General features: G+C 31.6%; 1 protein-coding gene across 2 annotated transcripts in view; it reads left to right on the top strand.

Moving 5' to 3' along the window:
- LOC145306563 (uncharacterized) overlaps positions 1-22,193 on the top strand; it is a 33,679-nt gene extending 11,486 nt beyond the window's left edge. The window contains exons 2-10 of one of the 2 annotated variants that reach the window (XM_080148751.1): positions 7,339-7,381; positions 8,005-9,060; positions 9,414-9,490; positions 12,277-12,364; positions 16,273-16,536; positions 16,872-16,958; positions 17,319-17,468; positions 17,764-17,829; positions 20,199-22,193. In XM_080148751.1, the coding sequence (XP_080004877.1) occupies positions 8,251-9,060; positions 9,414-9,490; positions 12,277-12,364; positions 16,273-16,536; positions 16,872-16,958; positions 17,319-17,468; positions 17,764-17,829; positions 20,199-20,291 (1,635 nt within the window). In that variant the 5' untranslated portion in view covers positions 7,339-7,381; positions 8,005-8,250 and the 3' untranslated portion in view covers positions 20,292-22,193. The remainder of the gene's footprint in view (positions 1-7,338; positions 7,382-8,004; positions 9,061-9,413; positions 9,491-12,276; positions 12,365-16,272; positions 16,537-16,871; positions 16,959-17,318; positions 17,469-17,763; positions 17,830-20,198) is intronic. The other variant, XM_080148752.1, reaches the window with a different exon arrangement.
- The last annotated feature ends 370 nt before the right edge of the window (positions 22,194-22,563 follow it).

Raw genomic sequence — 22,563 nt, forward strand, 5'->3', positions numbered from 1 at the left:
GGTTTTGGCAGACTACACAAATAAGATATTTAACATAAGGAAAAAGGATAAGAGGATGAATACTCACCCCTTTTTCATGGTAAAATACTACTTCCCCATCCCTAAATTTAGAAGCAGACGAAAATCAAAAGCCGCCCAGGGCTTTTTGTAAGTCAATTATAAATAATAATGTGAATAAAAAGAAAAGCGATATTTAGCAAACAGCCGTGTGCGGTCAGAATCAGCTGAATGTTCATTATGAAAAAAATTCTCCCCTTTTTAGAAATAGAAGGATTCATCTTTCAAGAACAAATTTTTTTAAATAAAAATAAAATTCTATGTAATTTTTAATTAAAACATTAAAACGAAAATATCTAATCTAATATACTTGCCCTAAATATGGAAATAGTAAAAAGTAAAAAAATATTTTTTTAATAATTTTTAATCCTTCCATTTGAAATTAGTGGAATAGCAATAAATTTTAGCGCGGCAACAGCGCTGAGTAGGCCTCTAGGCCCACTGCCTATTTTCGTCTTCTAGTTGCTTTGATTCCTCTCTTTTATTTTTTTCTCTATGATATTTAAGTATCGGACTACAAAAGATTTTAATGACATGTTTCTTAATCTTTGTGAAGGAGTATTAATTTATGGAAATAGATAGATAATTTAATGAATAAGAGATAGAAATATGGAAAAATTATTCATTCATATATTTTAACCAGTAAACATTTTTTATATTTAGAACAAACATGATATTTTATTTCAACACATATTGATATAAAACTTTTTATATTTTTCATTCATTTTTTTGTAAAACCTAATATAAATTAGGTATTATATAGGTCTACCCTTCCCCTTCAAGAAAAGTAAAATCACCCCAATATATACTTTATTCATGAAAATGAAATTTAATTTGGGTGTAAGTAAATCCCCCTCCCCCCTATCCTGTTAGTGAAAAGCTAGAGGCGCTGTCACGAGTAGAAAATAAATCAATAAGCAAAGGGGAGAAATATGAACAATAACTTAATAAGCAACTTAGCAGTCTTATAATCTGATTATGGTTATATTAAAGGGAGGGAGGGGACATTGGTCTGTTTATTAAACCAGTCCCCAAAAAGTTTTAATAACGTTTTCTTATTTGTTGGTTTGACAACTTTGGGAACCTTTATTTAATTTGATTGGATGGTTCATTAAGTTGAGTATCCAAACGTTTCAACCACTAATTGTAATCTACAGAATGGGTAATTTTGTGTATCATCATTGGGAATGTACATCAATTTATCAACCATTGTCTTATCCCTTTACATCTCTGGTTTCATTGATTCAGTTTCATATTTATAGATATTCAACTAGATAACAATTAATAATAAAAACAAGAATGACAGCATACATAAGTAGTGAAAAATTATGGATGGGAATGCAGATAAGAATATTGTTTTAAAGGATAAGTTGATTGGAGGAAAATTTATTTTTCTATTTTGTAATATTTATATTTTATAGCATGACTCACAGACTGACGGACAAATTAAATTATATACTGGATGTTCATGGGTATAGGTAATCTTCACAAAAAATCAGACGTCTATCTTAAGCAGCAGCTAAGAAAAGCACATTTCCTTGATATCGTTATGGACTGACTGAAAAATAGAATAGCTTCGCTAATCACAAGAGTATTATTCAAATTCAATTCCGAATTTTCTTTAAAACTTGAACTACGAAATACAAGAAATTTGTTTTTTACTTGTGATATCTAAAGTATATTTATGAGAAAATAAAAGTAAAACTTTAGATTTTAGTTTAAATTTTCAAGTGTTGTTTAAAAATACGTTTTTCAAGAAGAAAAAAATGAATAAAATCTTCACATTTCTTATTCATTGTTGTTGTAATTATTCAAAACATTATGATTGATTAATTATACGGGGGAGAACATTAGCCCTCCCTCCCCCCATCCCCCCTTACTATACCATTCATAGAAATATTCTAAAATTACGGGGAAGCCTCCTATTATGTCCACGCATGTTCAGGGAGATAGGTACAGTAAGGTTGATAAAAAAACACACAAACTTTTTATAGCCCTTGGAGGAACTAATTTTTTTGCTGAGCCATACCCCTGACTAATTTATCCCTACTTTAACCTAACCTAACCTTGAATATAATCAATATAAACTATCTTTTTTTAAAAGTTTCTTTTGTGTCCCTTTTCGGTATCTATAATTCAAAGTAGAACGATGTCTGTCTGTCTGTCTGTCCGTCTGTCTGTCCGTCTGAAGCTTAAGATCTCAGTAACCACTGAACCGAATGGGCTCTACTCTTCAGGGAATATACCTACTGGTCCTGTGATGGTTTTAAGCTATTTTCTTGGGGGGTGGGACACCCCAAACCCCCCCAAAAATGAAAAATACCCACCCAAAAAAAATCTTTTTTTACTTTTTCTTTTTAAATCTAAAATACGAAAAATTAGGTTGATCAAACCTCTTGGGGCAAAGCCCCTAGAGGCTAGGGGCGAAGCCGCTAGTAAAAAGTATATAAAGTACTAGCTGCTGCGCCCCTAGAGGATGCTTGTAGCACTTAGAATGTTTTTCTATTTGGAGGTTGGGGGTACCTTCCCCCCAAATTATTATATGTAAACCTTTTCATGAGAATCTACATTGTAAAGGAGAACCTTATCGGTTCAGTAGCTAGAGAGATCATTCGGTACATACACATAGACACGCAGAGATCACTTGAGTTTTTTTCTGTTTTTGCAACTATGAATTTTTATCTATCCCTTGATTCTAGAATTCCATACCCATAAATAATTATGGAACTCATCAAAGTTGGATAGCGAGAATATTTTATAACATTAGCGCAGGGAGGGAGGGGACATTGGACTGCAAATAACACTTGTACCCAAAGTTTTATATCTACGCTAGCTCATTGGTTAGCTTAAAAACTTTGGGTAATTTTATTAAATTTTGATTGTTTGGTTCGAAACTATGGTGCACAAAGTTTTCAACCAATAATTTTAGTCTACAACTGGGGTAATCTATAATACAAAGTAGAATGATGTCTGTCCGTCCGTCCGTCTGTCCCTTAAGATCTCGGTAACTAATGAACCGATCGGATTCTACTCTTTAGGGTTTATACCTATTGGTCCTGTGGTGGTTTTAAGCTATTTTCTTGGGGGGGGGGGGGTGGGACACCCCCAACCCCCCCAAAAATAAAAAATTCCCCACCCCCCAAAAAAAAAATTCTGGGGAAACTACTTCACATAAATTATTGGTGGCAGCACCAGAAATAGATTTTTTTCTTCTTAAATTTTAAATTTTTTTTTTAAATTACCTCATGAGGCAAGGCCCCTAGAGGCTAGGGGCGAAGCCGCTAGTGTTATTATAAGTTAGGTAGTTTGAAAAACACAAATAAGAGCGCTCAAATGAAAGATCAATGGTCAAAACTTGGAAGACTTTGTAAATTATAGAAAAGCTTTGCAATAAGAATGAGAGAAATAATGGAGGGAGGGGACATTTGACTGTAAATTAACCTGATTAGAAAGCTTTACAAAAAAAAATTTAATTTACAGATGGAATATTTTTTAGCATTGGGGATGTGTATCAATTTATTGTCCATTGTCTTATCCCTTGAGATCCCTGTTAGAAATATTTGAGGCTAGGAAAAGAGGAGTGGAGTTGAAATACTATCATATAAATATGGTGTGTCTTTACTTTCGTATTTCATATTCTATAATATAAAGTAGTAAGCTTTTATTGTCTATGGCTTAAGATTTACTATCTAATAAACTGATTTAGTTATCTTTTTTAAAAGAACCCTTAAAGTCCCGGGATGTTTTTAGGCTATTTTATTCACAAATTGAAATCTTGGAATGGTTTTTGACCATTTTTCTGCCCTGTTCGACCCTCGTCAAATACAGGGTGCGGCACATAAATCCGGACTTTTTCTAATTTGTAAACAAATGAACATAGAATCGTCAATTTTACAGATTTTATCGAATTTTAAAAACTGAGAGGCAAAATAGGTATATGACTATTAGATTATTCAATAAAACCGCCACTAGCCTCAATTACCGCCCCTACCCGCCCCCTGAACCGCCCGCAGGCCCTGGTCACCATGTCCCTGTACAAGCTGGAGAAGTTCTCCTTGATAGTGGCAATGGGGAAGGTCTTTGTGGTATAGGCACGTCTATTGGTGCATGATTCAAAGTAGCTCTGGGTCAATTAGTCTTATGGATTAAGATCTGGGCTGCTAGGAGGCAACATTTCCTTAGGGACGTGAGTATCCGCAGGATCTAAATTCCCATCTTTCAATCTACCCTTCGACACGGCGGCTCTTATCTGGGCCACAGTTGAGCTAGAACAACGTTTTATACCTTTTTGGAAATGGCATGAAGATTTAACTTGGGTTGTCAGCGCAACTCATAGTCTAAAATGAGATTCAAGGTTCCATATGGGCCCCTGAAATCGTGAAATTTTCAAGATTTTTGGCGTTTTTAACATCTTACAATCTGCCACGTGTCAATTTGCCGGAGTACTACGGCTAAGCCAACTTGAAAAAAGAACTCTAGTAATTTCTAGTACCTAACTTATGTATCTAACAGTACCTTCAGCAAGTTTCATGAGCAACCTGCGCACTTCGATTTTGCATAGTTGAACATATGCGCTGCCAGCTCGTAGTACACGTCCTACATCGTCCAAAGATTTTTATAGGTAAAAAGGTCATTACCTAAGCTTTTCATAGTGGGGTCAAACGTCCTGATCGGTCAAGTAGTCTTGGCGCTATGGCCGTTTAAAAAAAGTCCGGATTTATGTGCCGCACCCTGTACATAACGTCAACAAAATATGGGCGAAGCCGAAAGTTTACAAAGAACACAAGAACAAAAATACAAGTGGGAGTTGGATTGATAAATAATACAAAAGCACACTGATACAATAAAAATGCTACACCTGCGGAAGATATTGCACACCTATGAATATAATTTAGGGGTTTTTGTGCCATTTTTAAAGTGAGAAAGGCACTTTTGGTAGAAACAATGAATGAAATATGTTAACCTGTAGTGCTGATATTATATTAACATAACAAAGAGTATCTAGAAGCTCTGTATTCCAAGGGGGAGAAAAGTCTAAAGTATTTCAGACTAAGATTTATAAAGACTAAAACCATCCCGGGGTGTATGCCAATTTTTCCAAATCGGTTCAGTGGTTAGCGAGGTCTTAACTGAAAAACAATAACTTTACTACTTTATATGAGAGGACTATAAAGAACTAAAACTTTTTAAAAATAGACTAAAACATTCTGGAGTTAATGTAAAGCATCCCTAACATGAAGAATTATTAACTGACAAACAAAGATCTTGTCATCTTTAAATCGTAGAAAATTTGATGTCAACACAACAATTCTTTGTTTAACTGGTCTGTCGGCAGTGGTATGATGATGATTGGGGAAATTTGAGAGCTCCTCATTGCATGGAGGGTGGGGACATTGGATTGTTTATTACACTAGTCCCACAAGTTTTATAATAAAGTTTTCCTATTTGTTGGCATAAGAACTTTTATTGAAATTTGATTGATTGGTTCATTAAGTTGAGTGTCCAAACGTTTTAACCACCAATTGTGATCTAAAAATGTTAATTTTGTTTACTATCATTGGGGATGTATTGTACATCAATTTATCGGCCATTGTCTTATCCCTTTAGATTCCTGTCCTCATTGAAATTCATAAATGCTGCTTCTTATAGTTAACAGATATCCGTGTGAGAGTGATAGATAGATATTAGGTGCGCGCGTGTGTGTGTGTTAACGCGCATTCATGATTTTCCCCCAGTCCTTAAAAGATACAACACAAACCAAAATGCACATAAAACAGGATGACAACATCATGGACGTCCAAGGGTAGTGTAAGTGGGTGTAAACCCCACTCGAACTTTAAAACCCATTAAAATTTTCAAAAATACATTAGATTACCCCCCCCCCCTCAAATCTTTGAAGCCACTCAATTTACCCTTCTCAAAAAAATCTTTGACAATATCCAGTATCAATAGGCAACCCCCCCCCCCCCCAAAAAAAAAAATATTTGACAAAGTGAATTAAAAAATGCTCATAGGTCAGAAAAATCATCACAAAAAAATTATTCCTTTTAAAAAAATCGGATCATGGAAAGAAAACGAAGATGCCGGTTTCATCGTATTTTCACAGTAGCTTTTGAAGGGTTATTTTAGGTTAGGTTAGGTTAATTAAATGTTAATGATTGCCCCGCAGAATTAGAAAATATGCCCCGCAGGGGCTAGAAATAGGAGAAAGGCTACTGTGAAAAAACGACGAAACCGGCAACTTCGTTTTCTTTCCATGATCCAAAAATTCTTATATAAAATAGAAAAGCAATTCTATTTGTTGTGACGTTAAACATATTTAAGCCGGATTTTATCAATAAAAAATAAAATTCTTCAAAATAATATTAACAAGGATGATATATTCATAACAAAAGTTCATATGACAAAAGAAGCTTGAAAACTAAGAAAGAGAATTTTGTAAATAGAAAAACACTACATATATTTTGCCCAGAGCGTAGGGGAATTTCTGCATCAGTTTTGGGAAGGTTTAATGCTAGGCCAATTTACATATGGTAAATATACTAAAAAAATATTTGGCCCCTCATAAAAAAAAATAACTACCAAAGTTATTGAGTTCTCCATTTTAAGGAAACTTCACGTAAACCTTGTGATGGTTTTCAGCAATTTTAGTTTGATGTTAAAGTTTTGACATGGTTTTAGGCTATTGTTAGCAAAATACACGAGTTATAGAGTGAATCCGCTGGTAAAAATATTGTGTAAAATAATATTAACAATGAATGGTTTAAAGTAAATATTTGTAAATAAAAATAAAATATGTTAAGTGCGTTATACGAAATTTATTATTAACCCTTTTTGTGTGGGCGGTAAATTCCCCCTCCCCCCTTCACTTTCAAAAACTTATTATTATTGAAGCAAAATGCATTATTTACAACATTTCAATATACAAATAATTACATAGTTATAAAGAAATTTGCATAAGTAAAATATTTTATAGGACCCAGGAACATTTTAACGTAAACTGCACTTAAATCTTCTATTCATAATATTTTTATGGATTATTAAAGGAAAAATATGAAATAACAATTCATTTCTTTGCGATTTAATTCATATCATAATAGACACACAATACAAAAGAATAATACAGATTTTTATATTAAAAATATTTTATTATTCTTTGAAAAAAAACATATTTCTTTATATTCTAATTCATAAGAAAAAGTAATATACAAAAGAATAAAAGTTATTGATATTTATATTAAATCTTTATTATTTTTATGTGTAAAAATGTATTTTTTTTAGATTTGGCTTTCTTAGAAGCATATCATTGATAGAAAACTTTAAGGTATTTTTCTCGTATTCATTCGAATCCGGTGGATAGGAACCGGTTCTCATCCATACGAAAAAACTATGTCTAGCATCGTATTATATCCAGCTTTCTACGAATATAGAAATGTACAATCATAAGATTAAAACTAGTTTTTTTAGCCGGTGACTTCGTCACCTCGGGGCTAAAAAAACTAGTTTTAATCTCATAATTGTACATTCTATATCCGCGGAAAGCCGTTTATAATACGATGCGAGAAATAACTATTATTTTTTTTGTAGCAAAGCTTCTCTAGAATTATGTTATTTCGTTTATGACTTATTTGGTTAAACTAAAAATAAAATAACTGTTCTTAAAGTGTAAAATGTTCTTCTGTTTGATTTATATTCAGTTACTATACCCAATAATTACATTGAAGTAACAGGATATGTGTATGTCTGTCTAAAATATCTTGCTTATCGCTTATAGCTTCTTATAGGTCAAAGGGATGGTTTATAATTATTTTGGAGGAGGGTACCACCAACCTCACAAAAGAAATCAACTCAAGAAAAAAATAACTCCCTTATTAATTCAGCCATTCAAAATTTAGTTTGGCCCATGTTCATTGTTCACAATTTTTAAAAAAATGTTTTTGTTTTTAGGCTTTCAAGTGACATATTCAGCTTTCAAAAGACTTCATCCTACCCTGTTCTACAAATAAACTTTATCAGTGACTTTTTTTATATTTTACACTAAAAAGTATAAAAGTGAAAATTTAAAAAAGTTTTTATACAGCCGAAAATTAAAAAAACACATCTTCTATTGTAAAAAAAAAGTTACATAAGAAGTCAGATTTAACAAAAAACTTTTGATTAATAGTTAAAAGAACCTTTAAGACATTGTATATTATGAACGCGTTGACCCGTAGCTTGCAGCGCAACTGTACTGTCCGTACTTTGACTGCTGCTTGTGGCCATATAAGAACTGTACCAGCATACTGCGGCCGCAGCCGGAAAATACCATCAGTTGCAGCTGTGCTCACAATTATCCTTGTTTCCTTGACACACACGTCACGCGCCATGCTTGTCTACACAAACAGTGATTCTGTGCCACAAGATGGCGTTGCTGGTAGTGGCGGTCAGGCTGTGCCACAAGATAATCAGCTGTTGCTCAGTGAGGAAGGCGACATTTTGCAGCAGCAGCCTCATATGTTTAGTAATGATGAATCACTACATAATGAAGATGCTGTACAATTGTACGAAAACAATAATAATGAAAAAAGATCTGTTGTGTACGGTTTTGTACCGCAAGACGTGCAACAGCCGCCACAAAAGCAAGGAGATATTTTTAGCAGCAGTTCAAAAAGCAGTTCACCCTCTCAAGATTATTACTATCAGCAACCTTCCATCTTGAATCCTCTGGAAGTTGTCAGTTTCCAACTTATGGAGGACAACGACAAATCTCAAAATCCCGCGGCGGGTCTTTCTTCTTCCAGTAACAATAACAAGAACATGGACGAAATTGCATACATGAACAGAAACAGATACGATTGGGCGGGAAAAAATCAAAATGGCGGTCGGCGGCGCAACAATCAACTGCCGCTGCTTAGTCGGGGAGAGCGAGAAACTGATTACGATGATTTTCTGGATGGAGAAAAGGTGCCCAGCTGTCGTGAGCTCAAGAAAATGTGGCGACTGGCTAGAAAAATTCACCAAAAGGTAAGAAACTGTTTTTTTTACGAAACAGCTTATAGTGCCTAATAAATGACGTCATACAATACAAATGACCGATGATAGGCCAGTATAAATTTACAATTTGTCAATTACAATGTATACTGGCCTACCATTGGTCATATGCATTGTATGGCGTACTTTTATTATTATTATCATTTGATTCTTTATTTGTCTTAATTATTTACATAAAAAGTTTACATCTGAATTATAAGAGTTATTATAACAATATTTTTATTTATTATTTTTATTAGGCACTATAAGCTGCTTCGTTTTACTCAAAAATTATCATTTTCTTAAAATAATTGAAGTTGATAATTTATTTGTTTTTTTTTATTTAGGCGTTGGAAACCAATGAAATCCCCAGATCATCCCATCCTTTCTCAAGGTTCCATTCTGATAGAGTCAGATCTTCCAGGTAAAGATAGGTGGATAGATATCAACTTCTACCAACAACGAAATTATTTCGGGGGAAAAATCACCAAACCTATACGTAATTTCAGCTGTTGTTGGGGGCCAACCCTTATTAAAGTTGACGACCTTTCATCTGCCCCCCAAATATTATTTTATACTTATTTCGCTTGTTGGTTTTACCTGGATTGATATCCTTATATAAAAGTAACAGGATGTCTTGTGTCCATCAGTGTGTTTTTAAAGATCACGCTAACCACTCAACCGATATGGTTATACTTTACAGTTTAGCTTATCATAGGTCCTGTAAAGGTTTATAGCTATTTTGGGGGAGGTTCCTCCATCCTCCGAAGTGAAATCGTCCCTAGATTGCCTCCACCAAATTTTTTTCTTTCTTTTCTGTTTAAGATTTGTAAATGAGGCATCTAGAGGCGTAGTCACTAGTAGATAGAAAGAAAGTTAGATAGATAAATCTATTTCTATCATAATTAAAATACTTTTTTTCTAAAAATAGACACCAAGTAGAAAGATAAATTAATTATTTTTTCCCTGAAGAATAATAAGAAGATACATGTTTTTACACATATACAAAAAGAGATAGTCAGTCTAAAAATCCCTTTAACCTAATAGTAACATTCAAAGAGGGAGAAAAATAGCCTTGAACCATCTTTTTTATTTGATTTTTAAATATAAAGCCTAAAACTATCCATGGAATTATTTGAAGCTTCCCTAAAATGAGAATATCTGAATATCTGTATCTGGCCCCAGAGGGATCTTAAGGGATAAGATAAGGGCCGATGAATTGATGTACATATCAAAAGATGATACACAAAATTACCACTTCTGTAGATTAGTTGTTGAAACATTTGGACACCAACCATTCAAAATTCAATAAAAGTACAACGAATAAGAAAACGTTAAGAACTAGTGTAATAAACAGGCCAATGTCCCATCCCTCCCCAGTATCTGGCTCTGATTCAGTGTTAATTAGATCTTTTATGGTTGATTACGAGTTAATGAATGGATAGAATACCAAATAATTAGTTGGCTTATCAAGGATGTAGGGGTAGGATAAGCTGTTAAGCTAAACTGGTACCCAAAGTTTTATGAATTATTTTTCTCGTATTTATTCGAATCCGGTGGATAGGAACCGGTTCTCATCCATACGAAAAAACTATGTCTAGCATCGTATTATATCCAGTTTTCTACGAATATAGAAATGTACAATCATAAGATTAAAACCAGTTTTTTTAGCCGGTGCCTCCGGCACCTCGGGGCTAAAAAAACTAGTTTTAATCTTATAATTGTACATTCTATATCCGCAGAAAGCCGTTTATAATACGTACGAGAAATAACTATTCTCAATTTTGAATCGTCTTTTAAACCTTGGGAAGTGAAACTAAGTTTTGTCCTAACTTTTCAACCAATAATTCTAATTTTTAGTAATTTTTAGTAATTTTGTTTATCATAACTGAAGTTAAAACCACTGTTTTAAAAAAAAAACAGCAAATTCGATGCAAAGAGAAATATTATTTTTTATGAGTGAAATGAAAGATTTGGAAGCTATATCTTTTCAAGTATTGGAATTGATATATAATTACCTGTCATAAAATCCACGTACATTATATCCAGAATTAGGTAAAGTAATGAGAATTGAGTAATGAATCTTTAGGGTCTTGTAGAGATAGAACTATGGTAGTTAAATCAAATTCTACCTTTTCTCTCTTTGGATCTATTGATTTTATTTAATAGTTATTTCTTTTATCGTTTTATAAACGGCTTTCCGCGGATAAAGAATGTACAATTATAAGATTAAAACCAGTTTTTTTAAGCCCCGAGGTGCCAAAGGCACGGGCTAAAAAAAGTGGTTTTAATCTTATGATTGTACATTTTTATATTCGTATAAAGCTGGATATAATAGGATGCTAGACATAGTTTTTTCGTATGGATGAGAACCGGTTCCTATCCACCGGATTCGAATGAATACGAGAAAATATTTTAATTTATTCTTAAGAAAAAAAAGATTATGATATAATTATTTTCTGTAGAAATGTTTCCATTTAATTTATTATAATTTAACGAAAATTGTTTTTACTTAAAACCGCTGGGTAAATTATTTTATAAAATTGATTCATTAAAATATAACGGATATTGATTTAATACTAGGAATAAATATTTCGGGCTCGGCAGCTGCGACTAAGCCTCAAATTCAAATCCGTTTATTTTTTTTAAAAGAGAGATTACCATTTTTTGGCTAGGTATAGACTTCCAGCTGATTTTAAAATTGTAAAATTCTTAGGCTCACAATGGGTTGACGCGCAAGGCGCCCTGGTTTAATTAATCGAAGTCGTCCGTTTGTGACGGAACGGCTGCAGCTTCACAGTTTGTTAAATATTGATGTTTCGCGGTTGCTGCGATCAGCCATCATTTTATAGCAATTGCAGCTGTAATAATTGTGCTACTCGGCACTTGCGGCTACTATTCAAAACCTGTTGGCTGCGATTGTGGCTTATTGCATCTGATGGTAAATGCAGCTGCGACTAACAGTTGCAGAGCTAATTTGAATCATTTTATCTGTTTGTGGTGTTTTTAGATTTGATTAGAATTATCATTCTTGGGTGTCATAAATAAAAATAACAACAACAATAAATGAATATTATTTACATTTATATATACAGTCAAATTTTATATGATATTTATATGAAAATTTTCTTCCCAAATGGCAGTTTCCTAATAGGTAGAAAGTGTGCAGTAATGTGTATCCACACATTGTTTTCATACAGGCTTTTTTAGGAGGTTTCGTGACCGACAAAAGATAAATGTGAGTCCTGCTGAAAAATCCGGGGAACAATCTCAAGATTTATCCGGAGATAAAGAGGAGGTAGGAGATCTTTTTTAATAAGGCAGCTCCTCAACAAAAATGGTATGTCAGTACGTCCATCTGTCCTTATGTCATAATGTAAAAATACTTGAACTTAAAAAAATTTTCGTAATATTTTTAGGACTTTTAATTATTTGTAGTTATAATAATTCCTGGGACCTAGGAGAAGCTTTGCTGTAAAGGAGACCCATATCGGTCTAGCGGTTTGTGAGATACTTCGGTACAAACAGATATTCTGCTTCTTTTATATAAGGATTTAATTGTATTGTCTTTACTTGTGTTAAAAAATCATTTGTTTAATATTGAAGTTTTAAAACTCATTTTTATATTTTCAATTCAATTTCTATTTTTAGCCTTTTAGTAATGGATATATGATAAGTGGATATTGTGACAGGGGAATTTTTGTCAACAATTTAGGTTGCTAGTATAGTCCCTAGATATTTGTCAATACGTTTCTCCATAGCCAGAGAAGGGGATGGGGTAAATACAAGATGATGTTATATTAGCCTGCTTGGAGAAACATTTATCAGGGTATGCGAAAATCTCTCACAATATCCACGTATTCTATATCCATTTTAAAAGTAATTTAATATAATATTTTGTATGCATGTTAGTTGGAAAAAAAGAATAATTTTCTTTCCGTTTTGAAAAATAATCTATGGTTGTTAAAATGAAGAGAACATTATGGCTATTCCTGAGATCATAAGGGATAAAACAATGAATAATAACGTAACATATGATCTTAAACAAAATTACCCTATTGAAGATTAAAATTAATAATAGAAAAGTTTGGGCATTCACAGTTTGTACCAATCTAAAAATCGGTTTAAAGTACCCAAAGTTTCAAAGCTTAAAAAACAGATTTTAAAAGTTCCTTGTTACCTTCCTCCATATATCGTCTCAGTGATCACCCTTCCTTTTAATTTAAAAAGTAGAAAAGTAAATAAAAAAATATTTCCACCGTTCCAACTGTTTTGTGGTTCATTCATACATAGTTTCAGGTTTATTTGTGTGTGCGTGTAAGTGTGTGTGTGTGTGTGTGTGTTTGTGTGTGTGTGTGTGTGTGTGTGTGTGTGTGTGTGTGTATGTGTGTGTATGTGTGTGTGTATGTGTAAGTATGTGTGTGTGTGTGTGTGTGTGTGTGTAATATTTGTTTCTATATCTGTGTGTGTGTGTGTAGAAACTTTTGTGAAAATTTTAATATTTTCTCGGTAACTTTAAAAGGAAGATATCATTCTTATTAAAAGCGAAGCTTTTATGTTTTTAGGGTGAAATGTTTGTATGGAAAACAAGAAAGAGATCTAATAGGATAAGACTATGTCCAATAAATTGATGTACATCCCCAATGAAAAGACACATAAATACCCCTATTGTAAAATACAAATAGTTAGAAACATTTGAACATTCAATCGAATGAACCAACCAATCAAAATTTGAAAGCTAAGGAATAAAAAAACACTATCAATAAACTTTGAGGACTAGTGTAATAAACTGCCCAATGTCCCCTACCTCCCAGAAATCAAGTAGTCATATTCAAATCGGCTTAATAATTTTATGTTAAATTAATGTATCAAGTACACATAGTTTTATATCAACAAAAGCTTCGATTAATTGATATTGTCATCCTTGTTTAGTTCTAAATATAAATTTAATATCTAACTTCGCCGCGAGATTCTAAAATTAACCAGAAATTTGAAAAATTATTGGTAAAAACTTTTAACCCAAAGTTCCTGTAATTTTTCATTACAAATTTATATTAAAAAGCAATTAATCGCAACTAATCTTGATAGATTGATATATAATCTATAATACAAAGTAGAACGATGTCTGTCTGTAGCTTAAGATCTCAGTAACCACTGAACCGATTGGGCTCTTCTCTTCAGGGAATATACATACTGTTCCAGGGATGGTTTTAAGCTATTTGCTTTGGGAGTGGGACAACCCCAAACCCCCCAAAAACTTAAAAATACCCACCCCCAAAAAAAAATTCTTTGTAAGAATAAAATTTAAAAAGGGAGACGATTAACCCCCCCCCCCCAAAAAAGCCGCTATTATTATATAAGGTAGTGAGTTGGTTTTAGGCTATATTGTTTTGCCTTCACTATACCCCTTGGAATAAACCTCTAGATATTAGAGGCGCAGCCGCTAGTCTATGATATAAAATAGCTTGATGATTGTCTGATTGTCTAAGGCAAATACTAAAGGGATAAGGCAATAGGAGGAAAGTTGATGTATGCCCCCCCCCCCCCATTATGGTAAACAAAATTTACTCCTTCGGTTGAATATGAAGAGTCATAAATTAGACTGAAATTTGTGAGAACTTAAATTCAACAGCACATAAACTTTATTGAAAAAAAAAATACAAAAAATATAATTTAAAACCAAATTATTCCTTTTAATAGGTATTAAAATACTTTTAAAATGATATTTAAATTTAATATTTTGCATTTCTGCAGAAAAAATAGCAAATAAATACTAAATTGTTGATTCTATAAATACGAATATGAGGAATAGGTTTAAATATAGCAGTAAGGTTTATTTTTAAACATTTGTTGGCTTGGAGCGGAATTTTTCTATAATTGTACAAATTTACTTAATGAAATATTTTCTAATTAAAATGAAAAATAAAGATGAATCAAGCCATAGTGTCCATTCTTTTGTACTAGTACTAAAGTGTCTCTTTTTTTTGTCTGAAGTCTAATAATTTTGACAACTACTGAACTGTTTGAGTTCTGCATTTTACGGATGCATTATATTGGTTCATCGATGGTTGAAAGTTTTTTTCCATGTAGATTTAAGTCTTAGTTTGGTTTTAGTCTATTTGCTTTCCTTTGCTCTTTGCTACGCCTTCGAATAGAGAGCTCCTAAATGATTAAATATAAAGCATCCATGGTTGTCGCACTGATTTATGCTTATTAAATACTAAAAATTTATGGCTTCATTGATGGATGTTGCCATCCTTGTTTAAAAGTGGAAAATACCGTCAATGATTAATGGGTTAACATAAATTACATTTCTACGCTGTTGATATAAATATACTATAGAAATACAGACAATTATTCAAAATTTTATTCCAGTATGGTTTCGAAACCAATTAATATCCGCTGGATTTGAACTGGTTCTCAGCCATACTGAAAAATTATTTATAGCAACGTATCACAAACGAATATTTTTTTTTAAATCATGAAATTAATGCCAGTTTTGTAAGCCGGGACTCCGGTCTATCGGGGCCAAAAAAACTATCTATAATACGACGTGATAAATAGCTATTAAAGTTGAAAAAAGGATTTATTAAAAAACATTAATTTATTTTTTAAAAACTTTTTCTTACTTCAATTATACTTTAATATCAATTACTTAGCGTATTTTTGGGTTGCATTAATAAAAATAAACTACTATACAGTCTAATTTTGGAACGTTTAATAATTCTATTCTATTTAAAAATATAAATAGTAGCTTCGACCATTGCCTTCCACAAAATAGCTTAAAACCTCTCCTCTAATAATAAATTTATCTAAAAATTGTCAATCAGTTTATGAGATCTTAACAGGCACACACAACCACAAGTTACTACTATAAGAAGCTACATTGTAAAGGAGAACCATATCGGTTCAGAAGTTAGCAGGATATTTGGAAAGATATCCTGTAACTTTTATATAAGAATGAATTATAAATTGAATCTTGACTAGAAAAATGCTTATTATATATGTATGTTATAAAAGGCTTGTGACAATAGTTATTTATCGAATCGTGTTATAGGCAGCTTTCTCTGCATATAAAAATGAAAACTTTTAAGATTACAACCAGTTTTATTAGACCTAAGGGGCCGAAGGCTAACAAACTGTGATTAATCGTATGATTTTTATTTTGATATTTTAATATTGAGATGTCATTTAACATTTTTTTAGGAAATATTTGGAACTGTCAGTTACACTCCCGGAGAAACCGTCAAACGGCCGCTGGATTCCAACCTGCAGGAGGTCATTTCAAAGCTGCGCGGACGGCCGCTGTCTCAAGAGAAGGACCGCGGCGCGTGGAACACAGGCATCCGCTACATGGCACCAGAGCAGTCGGCCGAGGATCAGAGCCCGCTGTCGCGGCTGGAGGACAACCTAAGGGCCGTCAACGGCCTGGGGCCACGCAGAAATAAACAGTTTAACAATGGCAGAGATGTAAGTACTTTTTCAAAGTAGCGAGTTTCGTCCTATTTTTACAGTAGCTTTTCTCCTAAATTCATGATGATTTCAAACTTTGCATGATTATTCCTTAAACAATATCGTACGATTAAGGAAGCGTAGAAACTCTATAATCGTTGTCAGAAAGTCCGTACGGCCATTTTAAACATACTGATTTTTACTTTTTTGAAAACAAATTTTTGAATGTTATAATCATCCTATTCATCTTATTTTTGCAATCAGTTCTGACACTCAACAAGTGTTAATGTTTGTTTGTCCTGCCGTTTCAGAGCTTTGCTTTTATGCATGTTGTCAACTTTATTATTTTTTAGGATAACAACAACAATTGGGGAACAATCAGATATTTTGAGACAGAAAAGCCTCGGTCAAAATTTGATGAACTCAGAGCCTTTACAAAAGTAAGTAATGATTAAAATATTCATCATTACAAATTATGCGATTGTTTCTTTTCAAAACTTGTACTATGTGTAGTACCCAAAAAATCCGCAATGTTGTATTAAACCTTATAAAAAGTAACAGGATGTTTGTTTGTACTGAAGGATCTCAAGGTGGTTTTAATAATATGATATGTGGAACCAAAAAAATCCGCAAGGTGGCTTTAACCATATGATATGTAGTACCAATAACATCCGGTAGACTTCTCTAGTTTAAAAACTTGCATAATATGCAGTACCAAAAAATCTGCAATGTTTTTTTTTCAAATTTGTAGCACCAAAAAAATCCGCTAGACTTCTCTAATTTAAAACTATTTATGTCAGGGTGGAAGTATGCGAGGGTACAGAGATACCACGGGATCATCATTATCCTTCCCTTCCACACAATCTTCATCAACAAGTTTTGATGACTCGGCACAGTTTAATCAAAGACGCAAATCTTTAAGAAAAGGCAGCCGGAGCCATAGAAAAAAGGTAAGAAAAATGCTTCAAATTTATCTACACTAAAAATGCTGCTTTTTTAACATTACTAAACTTGTGCATGCTTTTAAAAGGGGGCAAAAAAACTTTAAGTAACTATCTATATTGCTATCCAGCTATGTACAATACATAACTATCTATCTAACTATATATGTAACTATTTATCCAACTATGTATGTAACTATCTATCTTGCTATCTAACTATGTATGTAAGTATCTATCTTGCTATCCAACTATAAATGTAACTATCTATCTTGCTTTCATAGTATGTATATGACTATCTATCTAGATAACAGGACTGCAAGCAGACATAATGGCTAGCATAAGAAAGAGTCCAACTAAATACACATATGAGGTGATGGAAATTAAATGTTGCATGCTATTAATTAATTATGTTTATGCTTTTTTAAAAGGAGGGTAATTTTTTGAATTTTCTGTAAAGTTTTGTGTTAGCGTTCAGTCAAATGCGCTTGTTAAGTCAAACTCTTCTTAATTCTGAACATTTAACAGTTTAACCTAATAAGCGCATTTGACTAAACACAACTTTACAGTGAATAAGCGTAAAAACTACCCTCTTTTTTTAATTTTTGTTTCTTTGCATGTATGTATAATGTATATAAACTAAAAATTAAGTCAGAAAGGTTTCAAAATACAATTTTTCAGTAATAATATTCTTTTAGAAAATGTAGCAATTTCTTGTCAAGTTAAATTACTTTTATAAAACTATAATTTTAAATCAGAGACATATTAAATTTAATAGTTATTTTTTGCATCGTATTGTAGACAGCTTTCCGCGGAAATTGAAATGAAAAATTATAAGATTAAAACGATTGTGTTAGCCCTGAGTGGCCTGAATGCCCGGGATAACCAGCTGTTATTAATTTAATGACTTTTATTTAATATTCGTGGAAAATTGTATGTAATACATGATTTTCTAGTATGGCTGAGAACCGGTTCTAATTCATCGGATATTAATCGGTTTCGAAGCCATACTGGGGGAAAAAATGAATGCTTTTTATCAATGTAAAAGTTTTGATGTGGTATTAATCACATCCACTATTACTAAAACTTTTCTGCCATAGCATACTTTTACAACACAAATGTCAGCAGTTTTCAACATTTACCTCGATACATTGGTGGAGCTATAACTCCCCCTCTATTTTCATTTTAGATTTAATTAATCTTCCAATATGACTTAGAAACCGATTAATATCCGCTGAATTAGATCGGGTTCTAAGCCATAATGAAAAATCATGTATAGTATCGTATAATATCCAGGTTTCTACGAATATCAAAAAGTACAATCATAATATTAAAACCAGTTTTATTAGCCCGTGTCATCGGCATTTCGGGACTAACAAAACTGAATTTAATCTAATAATCGTGCATCTTATATCCGCGTAAAGCTGTTTATAATACGATGCGATGAATAACTATTATAGAAAATAAGTATCTGTAATTCTGACTCATAGCTTAGGTTAGGTTAAGCAAAATGATTTGGTGTGGAGGATTTCTGTGGCCAATCGGGAAATTTAAAGGATTATCCCAGTTTTTGATAGTACATGGGTATTTTTAGAAGTTTAGAAGTGGGGATATTGCAACAGAAGAAAAAGTATTTCTCGTATTCATTCGAATCCGGTGGATAGGAACCGGTTCTCATCCATACGAAAAAAAACTATGTCTAGCATCGTATTAAATCCAGCTTTCTACGAATATAAAAATGTACAATCATAAGATTAAAACCAGTTTTTTTAGCCCGTGCCTTCGGCACCTCGGGGCTAATGACTTTAAAAGTCATTCTTACTGTTTGACTTTAATAGTTATTTATCTCATAGTATTATAAACATCTTTCCGCGGATATTTAAAGGATTAAAATGAGTTTTGTTAAACCCAATTAGCCGAAGGCCCGGCCAAAACAAAACACCATGGCTGAGAACCGGTTATAAACCTATGGTTATTAATCGGTTTCGAAGTTATGCTGGAAAATAATTTAATTAGCTTTATTCTGTTGAGCATGAGGAAAATGTATTTTTTATAATTGGATTAAATTTCTATTTTAAATGTCAAAACTAAGTTTCTTGATTTGTTATTTTTTTATTATATTAAATAGATTATTGAGTATTATTATTTGATGTTTGTTAATAAGATTACTGTTCTCATTCATTCGTTGAATATGGAATATTGTAATAGGTATATTGAGGATAAATAGATATTAACTAAATCCCCCCGCATTTTTTGGCTATTTATAAAGTCAAAATTTCGTTCTTTTGTAGCTTTTGTTTCCTATACCTATTCCTATGACCCGGGGATATTACAGAAAATTTATGCTAGTATGTCTTTGAAACCGATTAATATACGCTGGATTAGAACTGGTTTTCAGCTATACCCAAAAAAATTTAAGCATCGAATTACAGACAATTTTCCACGAATATAAAAATGAATAAAATAACGTAAGATAATACCAGTTTATTGTTCCGGGTCCCTCAGGAAAGCAAACTTGTTTTTATCTTAAAATTTATCAATTTAATATCCGCGGTAAGCTGTTTATAATACGATGCTATAAATATGCATTATCAGCTTGCATGAAAATTATCATTAAATGTTTTTAAAATGTCACAAATCTCCACGTCCTCAATTAGGTTTTTAGGGGCGTAGTTGCTTGTTAGAAATATTGCATAATGGTTTTTTATTTAATTTACTAATTTATTATTTTTTTTATTTTAGTTAAAGCAGAGAAGGAGAAACAAGGAGAACAAAAAGAATAAAAAATACAGAATAACTAAATTCCACAAAAATTTGATGCTTAAAGCTAAGTGAACAACAAACAATAATTGATATTTTCTTTTATTTATATAATTATATAATATATAATAATAATATTATGAGATATGGACTTGTATATGAAAATAGACAGACACACAAAACAAGAATGGATTAACCCAAAGAAGAAATGGTCTCCAAGCTAAGGAAATAATTGAAATTAATGCCAAGGCTGATTTTGTATGGGGGCATTATTAATTATTCAACTCTTGGGATTCAAACCTTCCACACCCACATTCTTTCTAGTTATTTTATTTTCGAAATATAAGAAGATTAAAAGTGTATTATACTTGTCACATTGTAAAACTAAATTTTCCCAGATATAAAAGAGGGTTATTCTTTTCCCATGATTCCACAAGATTTAGTGTTGGGCAAACTGTTCTTAATTATGGACCATTTCATTTATAAATATTTGGTCAAAATTAAAAACACTTTGACTTAATAAGCGCATTTGACTAAACAGTAACACACAATTTTACAGAATATATGCGAAAAAAATGACCCCTATGTTTTAAAGTTTTCATTTTAAATGGATTACAAAGCTCACTATATTCAGAAGATTTAATTCTGCAAATTGATCTTTATAAAATCTATGTGAGAATTATATAGTTTCTCAAAAAAAAATTAAAATGTTCTTTGCTAAAGATTACTTTAATTTTAAGTTAATAAACTGTTATTATGTATAAATGTTTACACAATGATCTCAATAAAGTTAAAAGTATATATTAAAAATATTTAATATGTAACATGAACAGTTTTTTACTATAAGTTTTAAATTATATTTCAAAGTATTTAATGAAAATAGCATTATAATTTAAAAAGTTGCTCATTTTTTCAAATGGGGCCAGTTATTTAATAATTATTATATTAAATCGTAAAATCAAGTGTTTAAGGTCTTATTTGACTTTTTAGTAGGTTCCTTTTTTTTGTCAATGAATCGAGTTCCTTTTAACATTAAAAAGGTTACTCAGAAACAAAAATTTCCAATGGTAAAAAAAATAAATATTGCCCATTTTTAACCTAAAAAAAGTTTTTTTCATTTAACACTTTCAATTAATCTCTTATAAATCATATTAAAAAAAAAATATGTAATTGTAGACCTATGGCGCCAGATTGTAGCATATCAATCTAGAATGATTGTACCATATCAATCTAGAATGTTTCTCCTTCCAACAACATTTTTATATGTATACCATCTTTACATTAGTAAATGTATTAATTATTTAATATTATCATGAAATATCTATAAAAAAAAAAGTATGTAAAAGTACAAATTACAATTGTCTTAGGCTGGACTAATTGTTGACTTAAAATGTAAAACAAATGTAGATATTTATTAAAAAATTAACTTTTTTTTTCTTGAAAATTATTATTTGAAATTTAAAACAAGAATACAAAGTGAAGAAAAGCATCCAAAAGTTCCTACTGGTTGTTCTACCTTTTAATTATTCTAAGGTTATTGTCACCATTCATTCAAAACTTTAAACACTATTAAAGTTTTTATAGAAAAATATTTATAAAGAATCTTTCATTTTAAAAGTTTATCACACACAAGCTTCAGTTAATCTATTAAAACTTTAAAAAGTAAAGAATTTTTTTAATGAAAACATTCTCTCTCTCAAAACTATTTTAATTTTCTTTTGATTAAATTTAATTTACTGTAAACTTGTGAGAGAAAAAAATGATGAAGCTTTCAAAAATATTACCTACCTGCCTTTAAAAATTGTTTCAGTATTTGTTAAAAAATCAATATCAATTAAGAAACAAAAATTAAAAATACTTGATTTTGTATGATATTATATTTTTGGCTTTCAATCCATATGCTTTCCTAAAAGCCTTGATAGGTGAATGGTATATTAATTTTCATTCTCTTAACATTTTGAGTAACATAATGTAAAATACTTCTATTAAACTCAGTTTTCAGCAACATAAATATACCATTAAATTGATAAAAAAAAAGCTTTCAAATTTCCATATAAAGTATACGAACTTTTTTTTGATTATCAAGTATTAGAGATCTTTAAATGTGAATATCCTTTTATATCAAGAAAAACAAATCTAATTGTCAAAATTATAAAGATTGTGTTACATATTAATTTCTAGTATAGAGACTGTGTTTTGTAAAAATTTGAAAAAGTTTGCTGTGATTTTTTATTTATTATTAAAGTAACTTTGGTTAACTTTTTTAAAAAAATTCCATGACTTTTAAAGTAATTGCATGTTTATATTTTATTTCAAAACCTGGAGACCAAACATTACTGTAAGCAGT

This window comes from Acartia tonsa, chromosome 14 (genome assembly GCF_053477335.1).
Source record: "Acartia tonsa isolate MP-2025a chromosome 14, ASM5347733v1, whole genome shotgun sequence".
Lineage (NCBI taxonomy): Eukaryota > Metazoa > Arthropoda > Copepoda > Calanoida > Acartiidae > Acartia > Acartia tonsa.